Below are 9,301 nucleotides of genomic sequence, written 5' to 3'. Positions count from 1 at the left end.
AAAATGATTAAACTAATTAGAAAAAATAATAAATAAAATAATAAATAAACAAATAAAAGGAATAGTATGAAAATAAATAATAAAAAATATATATGAAATAAAATGAAATTAGATTAATTATTAATTAATTAATTAATTACTATTTAATTGAATTAATAAATTAATTAAACATTATTTAATTGAATTAATTAAATTACATATATGATATTTATATATTTATATATATGTGTGTGTATGTAATAATGAAGAAATATATATATATATATATATGTTTATATAATAAGGTATAATATTATAATACTATAATATAATATATTTTATTATATATAAGTATATGAAATCTAGATGCTTAAAGAAGCATCTAGATTGAAATTTTCAATCTCAGATAGAGGAGGCCGCCGCCCTGAATTCTCTTACTACTCGCCTCCATCTCCGACTCTCTCTCTCTCTCTCTCTCTCTCTCTCTCTCTCTCTCAATTTCTTGACGTATTTGCGGCAAATAGGGAAATAGAAGGTGTCGTTGGATTCCTAACTCCGCCACTGACATTTCTACTGGAGCGGATTTGTCGTGGGAGAGGCGTAGGAACTATTCCTCAGGTAAGACAACGTTTCCCTAATTTCTCAATTTCTCTTTAAATCTACCGCTAAATCGACGATCGGCACCACCACTAGTCGTGATTGTCGTCGTTTCGGAGTGAGTAAATTTTCAATTTGAGTTTTTTAGGCTCCACTCCAAAGCGAGAGTGAGATTTAGGGAATTAGGTAAATTGGTTATATTTGAGGGTATAACTATTTATTTATTATTTATGACCCTAGGAAATATTAAAAATATTATTTTATTTAGGGTTAATTTAATGGAACTAGAATTTTTGATTCAAGATTCGGGTGAGCGCTACAGGTATTTTTCAGGATCCTACAAGCGTAGTTCAGGAAGTTAGGTAAGGGAAAATTATATATTAAATCAGGTTTTTATAAATTAAATAAAAATGGACTATGTTATATATGTATATGAGTTTTCATGTGGGTATAAAATGTCAATCATGTAAATTATGTTTTCTGACCTTAGGGCTACTTATTTAGCTATGTATATGTGAAAATGAACCAATGAAAGTGTATAATATTTTTAGGATAATTATGTAAGAAATGAAAGGTATATTTTTAGTATATGAACATTAAAAGTTGATTGGCCTATTTTACAGGAATATGTATGAATTTTACTATTAAATTGTGTGGCATGAGTGCATGTAAGTTCTGTGCAAATATATGTTAAATGTATGAGATGTAGGCTAAGAAAGTAATGCATTGAGAATGAAATATGATATGAACTATGCTACTTGTGTATGTTAATGCAACCATGTAAATGTAAGACAGTTGAAAAGAGTCGTGTTAACAGATTCTAGCACATTTCTATGTGGACTAACTGATGATAGTTAAAAGGAGCCGTGTTAGCAGATTCTAGTGCATTTATATGTGGACTAACTGATGACGGTTAAAGAGTAATTGTAGTACGAATGAATGAAATGAAAATGGAATGAAATGACTATAAAATGACAATGAATGAAATGTGAAATGTGAAAGATATAAATGGGAAAGAGTCACTTAAAGTGAAATGTAATGTAATGTTAAAACTATGAACATGAACAGAAGTGAATGGTTGAATAATGACAGAAAGAATAATGTATTATGATATTAGAAGTATTTATGCTAATAGTACATGTTACATTTGGGCGAGACAAACTCTTCGCCTGAGGGCTTGCTGAGAAAGGCGAGTGCCCTGGTTGTATCAGGTGTAGCAATAGGATGCATAACGAGCTAGGGCAGAGGAAAACTACTTGTATAGGCAGGTAGATTTCCCTATTCTTGGGTGCCTTCGCTAGTAAACCTTTGTTTGAATTGTGTGAGTATGAGATCAATATAACAGTTAAGGGCTTACTGAGTAAGGTAAGTGCCCTAGTATGCTTCAGCAACAACCCTAGGGTTGCCTAAGTATCATAGCAGATGGGTGCTACTTGTATGGGTGGGTAATCACCCCTATCTTTAAGTAATCCCATGGGTTAAATCTTTTGCATGTGATTGATTAGGTTCATAGAATGATTTCAGAAATTATGTTATCGGTTTTCAAATGTTAAATATTACGTTATTATATAATCTCATGTTAGTCACACGCTGTTTTTAATATATTGTTTCTTCATTTACTGAGATGTGTCTCACCCAAATATGAATATTTCCTTTTCAGGAGATCCTCAAGGTCGGGCTTAGAGAGCTCAAGGGTTCATAGCATTTTGAGGATTATAAAGAGAAAGGGTATATTTTGATAATACTATTGGATTGTATAAAGTTTAAGTTTATATTTTTATGCTTTATGTTTTAAGTTTGTTGAGAAAGGAATGATTGTGAATACTGGTTGCGGATTGAGTTTTTAGAGGTTTATGGAGTTGCGAATACAGGTGGATAAATGGTTAATATAGATTATAGATAGAAATAGTAAAATCTAGTATTATATTTATGGAAATTATGTTTATGTTTTCCGTTGCGTATGTTTTGATTTATGGATTATCAGGATTTTATTAGGTATAACATACCGAACCCTGGATTAAGGGCTCGGGGCATTACACTAAGCATACGAATTTTGAGATTTTTAGTTATACTAATGCTGACTTTGCCGGTAGTAAGGTTGATAGAAAGAGTACTAGTGACACTTGTCATTATTTAAGACAAACTCTCGTTTCTTGATTCTCCAAGAAACAAAACTCAGTTGTCTTATCTACAACCGAAACAGAATATATTGCGGCTAGTATTTGTTGTGCTCAAACTCTATATATGAAACAACAACTCGTGGATTTTGGGTTGCACTACGATACAGTACTGATAAAATATGATAATACTAGTGCAATCAATATTTCAAAGAATCCTATCTCACATTCACGAACTAAACAAATTAAGATTAGACATCATTTCCTTCGTGATCATATGCAGAAAGGGGATGTGGCACTTGAATTTATGTGCACAAATGAACAATGGGCTGACATTTTCACTAAACCGCTTCCAGAAGATAGGTTCATACAAATTAGACGTGAATTAGGTCTCATGCATAGTATGCTTCATAAACTTCGAATGAGCTTTCTAACAAATCTTAAGTCTAACAATTAATACAACAATTAGTATCTTTCATTGGCTTAGATTTTATGAATTTGTTTGTGTTTTGTAATGCAAAATTCTCATATCTACTGCATGATGACGTTTGCATTTATGTTTTACGTTTTGATCATATAAGAACTGTTTGGCTTAAGTAGTTATGGATAAACTGTTAATTTTAAAACTTAAAATAGGTCATTTTTATACAAGTATTTTTGAAAAAATGTCCTAATTTCAAACAACATGCTGCCCAAATTTTTAAAATTTCTCAAACTTATCTTGTGTATTAATGCATCATACCTAATGATTTTAATTTGATTAATTTTATAAATATTAATTAAATAAGTTGCTGATTTTAAGTTTATAATTTCTATTTTAAAATTTTGATTTCATTTTTCGTTTTCGTCTCTCTAATTGAGAATGACTCTTAGTTTCTTCTAGATGACTCATCTTGAATTACGGGCTAACCTCCATTTTCCTTTATGAATATATCACACCCATTTGGGCCAACTGCAGCAAGTAGCGCTCATAGTGCTAGCTATCATTGTGTAATCCAAAACCCCAGATGACCTTCCCTAAAAGGGTAAAAGAAAATGCTTCAAATAAAAATTAAGGGAATGTAGGATAATGGTTGGTAAGTCTCTACTAGAACTGTTCACTGGTTGATATGAATTTGGAAGGATTTGTGCAGTACCTGTCCTCTTCCATGTTATAGTGAATAAATACTCTTACACTTTCAACAGTTGCAAATACACATAATATTTTTCTTTTTCTTTTTTTTTTTCTTCCATCTAAATTTTATATTTCAGCCAAAGCAACAAGAGAAACACCAAAAAGAACTTTGTTGCCAAGAAATTCCATCATTGATACCCTGTCCAACCAACTGAAGAATAGCAGTCACAGGTTTGCAGTGCCCGGCGCCAGTCAAGAACTAAGAGTGTGGCAGCACTGTGTGCAAGTGCTCCTGCCACAACAAACACATGGAAAATCTGATGGCTGTGCCCTGCAATGTCGAATGCACCAGGCTTCCACCGTTCTGGTATCCTCGTAACGTAAAACATGGCTCCGGCGGCATACAAAACAGCCATAGCAAGCTCATATCCCATTGCGACAAGTACTTGTGGATGGCCCCAATGAAGTGCAAGAGCATGTGCAGCTGGAACTACCCCTGAGAAGCCCATGGTCAAGAAGAGATAGGCCCTGAAGGGTCGGAAGCGAGGGGCAGAGAGAACAGGTGCAAGGAGGGTAACAATGGCAAGAATGCCGAAGAGCGTAATGGAGACGAGATAGAAGAGCCTATAATAAGGATGGCACAGAAAAGCATAATAGATTGGAGCAAAGAAGGAACAGACGATCATGAGAGAGATGCCAGCATAATCAAGGCGCCAGAAGAAAATGTTGAAGCGTTGGGAGTGGCATGCAAGAAGATGGGAGAGGGAGCTGCAAACCAAGCAGCCCATAGCCCCTGCCAAGAAAACAAACCAAGGCCATCTGGGAATAGCTTCAGAACCATCCTCTCCATTTAGATATACCACTGATGAATGTGAAATGTGTCTTAAATCTGAACCCTGCAAGCCAGAATCAACGAAGATTAGGAATGGGGGTAAATTATAATGATATGCAACTAAAATAAACTCCTTATTTTCATTAATATTATAAAAATTGGATCCAAAATCCCCCAATGCACGAAGGTATATCAAAAACTAATTCATGATTGCATTTACAACATCCACGCACCTAAAACCTAAAAAACAATATCATATTAATTTTCAAACAAACATAAAAAAAACTAAGCAAGCAATTGTTCATAGTAACTGAATGATTATATGATTATTTGGTGCCGTGTGTTCCACATTAAATTCCATTTTTCCCTCAAAAAACGAAATAAATGTAAGCATGAAGGCACCGAAAAATGAAATATTGTTATCACCTCGTGTTTGAGAGCTTAGTTCTCAAACATAATCTAATTTGTATAGTTCCATTTCATTTTCCTTACTAGACCTAAAAAATAAAATGAAATTGAAAATATATATATATATATATATATATATATATATATATATATATATAGTAAGAAACTTAAAAAGAAAGCCATATGGGAAACTGAGCTGTAATGTAGTTGCTCATACAACAATTAATAATTTGAGAAACTTGTGAGGAGGCAATTGATCAAATAGGAAGGGGAAAAAGTAAGAGAGTTAGTGGAACATGATATCTTAAATATTCCTTAAACTTTTCCCATAATTTTGAAAAGTCATGATTGAGTTTTGAACATTAGCATCAACCGGATCATCAGATTTGGTCCACGCAGTGACCTAAACAAGATGGGCACGATCCAGACGATTTAACCTATTTGGGTCAACCCGTCAAATGTTCTTTTACTGTTAAAAAATAATTAAAAGGAAAGAAAATAAATAATGTCATGATCACAAATCTGTCACTTTACAGGTATTAAAAACATAGGAAGGATCCCACCTGTGTTCTTTACTCTCTTCCCATCATGGTGATTAAATGAAGATTTCGGGCTTGTAATAAATATTGTCACTCTTAAAAAGACAAACAGTCCATTGAGAATTTGAAATTGACTAAAGCACGCCTATGAATAAGTGGGTGTTTGTATTTTGAGCAATGCAATTTTATACAAGCCCCTAATTATCAACACATGAACCTCTGATGCTAAGCCTTTTTCTTGGATTTTGGTTAAAATGTAAAAATAAAATAATTAAATAAATAAATCTCTGCAGGGATTTTCATTTATTTTTCTTTTTTTTTTTTCAAAAAAAAATCAATGGACAGAAGATTTTCTGAACCCTCAATGCACATGCTAGATTCCCCCAGCGGGGTTAAAAAAAAATGCGTAGATAATGGACCTAAAAACAGACACGGTGGAGTGCTGTCTTCTCCTGTCCAGTAGTATGGCCATGGGACCCCCATTCCATTTTGGACAAAAAAGCTACACAAAAAGCGCCAAAAATACCAAATGCAAAAATATTAAAAGGCCACTACTCACTGTGAATGTGTTCCCCGGGACGTTCGTGTTGTTCATCAGCATGGTCATCAATGGCGCTGCATTTCGAGGTCTGTCCACCGAAGAAAAAAGACAATTATTGAATAGAAGATGATTTAACATTTCGATGTCATAAATTTGTTGTTTATTTTAGGTTCAGATGGCGAAAATTTCTGAATTTTTTTTCCTATCGTCCAAACATGATTCCCGTCAATTTTCCAAGTCTAAATCACCGAGCTGGCAGCTGGTCCAAAATTTACCCAGAGTTCAACAAAATTGAAACCCATGTTCATCGTACCAGACCAGTCCACTAGCTATGCAAGGGCCCCTGAAAGCGAGTGGGCCGAATTTTTTTACAAATGCTGAAATGATGATGTCAGAGTCTACGTTTTCACCAAAAAGGACCCAACCCCAAAATGTAACAAAAATAAACTGTTCAATTTTCAGACCGAGAAAAAAATAATAAGAAGAAAAAGAAAAGAAATGAAAAGAGAAGGAAAATAAAATTAGAAAAATACCTGAACGAATTGGCTATGAAACTTTCCATGTTCTTCGTCTTCCCCATTGAACTAATCAACGTCATTCCCGCGAATATAAAAAATCCCCCCAAATGTCTGCTCGTTGCGCCGAAATCAATAAAAAAAAATTAGAGTAAATCAAGTTCAAATCATAATTCTAGAGGGGTAGGGCGAGAGAAGGAATAAATGATCGGAAAGGCTTACGTCCAGATGTTTAGGGTTTCGTTGTGCCAGGAGAAGATGCTTAAAAGCACGTCCTTCAACGGCCATTCCGACCGGTAGTAGTCCAGAATGAACTCGTTGTCCTTCAGATACTCCGGCAAAGCCTCAAACTTAACCAATCGCCGCTCGACCCTCTTCGCCTTCGAATCTGTCTTTTCCATCAAATCGTCCCTCCCTTCCGTCTCAAATCGGCCGCGTTTCTTCGCGATTCTCCGGTTCATCTTTCCGATTCCACACGCTCTCGCCAGAAACCCGATAGTCCCCTTCTCCGGCGAGAAATCGCGCCGGGTACACGATCTCCGGCCGGTCTGGTATAAGTACCTCAGGCGAAATTGTTGCCTCCATTTATAGCCGAGCTAGGGGCTGTGGGGCCAATTCACAAAGAGGCTAGAGGAAGAGTGATATTTTTAAGTACTCAATTTTTTATACTGGCACGTGTCTAGCTTTTGTTTGCTTTAGCACGTGAAGGACCCTTGGCAATGTTTAATTTCACGAATAAAATATTGACAGCTGTAACCAACGAATGGAAGCGAGCGCGTCCAATAAGCACGGCCATCCCCTGGGATTTTTAAAATCTAGAAGAGTCAAATTTAATCCGTTGAGGCCAGGAAGAAGGTGAACAACATAAATTTCGTGAACCGTAAACACTAAACAGGTGAAACGGTCAACAGCGTGTCCTCGTTTCCCTTCCAAGGGTCAACCAGGCAAATACTATAATTACATATCAATATATTATAGGTATATATTAATCAACGAGTTAGTCATTACATAGATGCATGCATATATATTAATTTTTTTTTTTGGATTACGCACTGGGTATCCTCGCATCCGTTTTACGGTCCATGTGACTAATCCTACGTCCCTTGAAGTTGATGCATGTATATTAATTGATTTGCATAACCAAACTCAACCAATTATGTACACTCTATGTACATAATTTTATAATTTTGTATACATGGGTCTAAATATAATGAATCTATGTTCATATATTTTTAAATTATAGTATTAAAAAGCCAATTGTGTTGTTTAATTACATAACTACATAATTATGAAGATATTTAAAGCGAACTGAGTTGTTCATAATTATAAAATTATGCACATAGATTTCTTAATTATAATTTTAATTACATAATTATATAATTTAATTACAAATAATGAGTACAGACAATGCTATCATCATATACCGACATAAATACGGACATGTATAAGCCGAACCAATTATGCAATTACGAACATGTATGAGTATTAATTAGATTGAAAATCAAGTCAAATTATTTACATTACATACATTGAAATTCAAGTTATAATATTACTTATTTACCTGTACTATATTTTTAAATTTGATAAATTAAATAAATTAATTTAGGTTAGAAATTTAAATGAGTTGATGGATTAAGTAGTTGGGTTAATGGGTATGGTTAGTAGTTGCTATCCCTACCTATAACTCAAGGATGCGAATGGCTATTTTAAATGTGACTGAATAATTTGTCATACAAAAGAAATGTAAGGGAATAGGTTTCACAAGAAATTATTGGTTAATCTTAGTATATTCTCACATTTGCCCCCTCACAAAAAAAAAAAAAAGGAACCAAAGCCCCAATAAAATTAGTGGGTGCATGCACCAAATAATTCTCTCCCTTTTTTCATTTTTGCAGTGGAAATAATTTATTATCTTTTAACATGGTTAGATAGTCTCAAAAAGAGGTTTGATGAGGATCAATTAGAAATTAATCACTACAAAAAATGTCATTTTTAGTAATGAAAGTATTAGTGATTAAATAAAAATCGTCACTAATATTGTCTTTATAGTGACAAAAAAAAATCATCACTAATAGTTTGAGTAGTAGTGACGAAAAAACATTTCATTACTAATAAAGATACAGTAGTAACGAATCACTGTTCGTCACTAAAAGAACTTTTTCTGGGCCTAAGCATGACATTAATATATTAGTAACGCTTTTTCAAGAATAGTGACGAAATCAATTTGTCACTATTAATTTTCGTGATGAATATGTGGGTCACTATTAATATTTTCAAAGACGGTTTTGCTCCGTCACTAATAATTTTAGTCATTTTAGATTAATAAAATTTTGGCAAATATTTTTAGGGACGATTCCATACCGTCACTAAAACTCTCTCTAGAATATTTGTAGTGACGAATTCAGAGCTATCACTACTAATAGACTTTTAGCGATGAACAATAAACCATCACTATTACTATAAACTATTTCCTCCTCAAACTAATCCATATATATTTAGAATGTAAAATAATGAATTTCAATTCGTCACTATTATTGGGCTTGTTGTGGCAGTCTAAAGATCGTCACTACTGAGTAGGCATATTGATAAAGTTGAGGAAATGAGAAATCTACACTTTTTAGTAGTGAATCTGAAATTGTCACTAATAATCTCATGTACT

The 9,301-nt window shown here is 33.8% G+C and overlaps 1 protein-coding gene across 1 annotated transcript; it reads right to left on the bottom strand.

The window, feature by feature from the left end:
- Positions 1-3,797: 3,797 nt before the first annotated feature.
- LOC131157111 (heptahelical transmembrane protein 2) lies at positions 3,798-7,282 on the bottom strand. Its single transcript, XM_058111002.1, has 4 exons — positions 6,865-7,282; positions 6,661-6,756; positions 6,146-6,215; positions 3,798-4,703 (listed from the first exon to the last, which is right to left on the bottom strand). The coding sequence occupies exons 1-4, from the start codon at positions 7,101-7,103 to the stop codon at positions 3,996-3,998; spliced, it is 1,113 nt and encodes a 370-aa protein (XP_057966985.1). The 5' UTR covers positions 7,104-7,282; the 3' UTR covers positions 3,798-3,995.
- Positions 7,283-9,301: the final 2,019 nt, after the last annotated feature.

Source organism: Malania oleifera, chromosome 6 (assembly GCF_029873635.1).
Source record: "Malania oleifera isolate guangnan ecotype guangnan chromosome 6, ASM2987363v1, whole genome shotgun sequence".
Taxonomy (NCBI): domain Eukaryota; kingdom Viridiplantae; phylum Streptophyta; class Magnoliopsida; order Santalales; family Ximeniaceae; genus Malania; species Malania oleifera.
The sequence above is the reverse complement of the archived record's forward strand: the minus strand, read 5'-3'. Positions and strand labels throughout refer to the sequence as shown.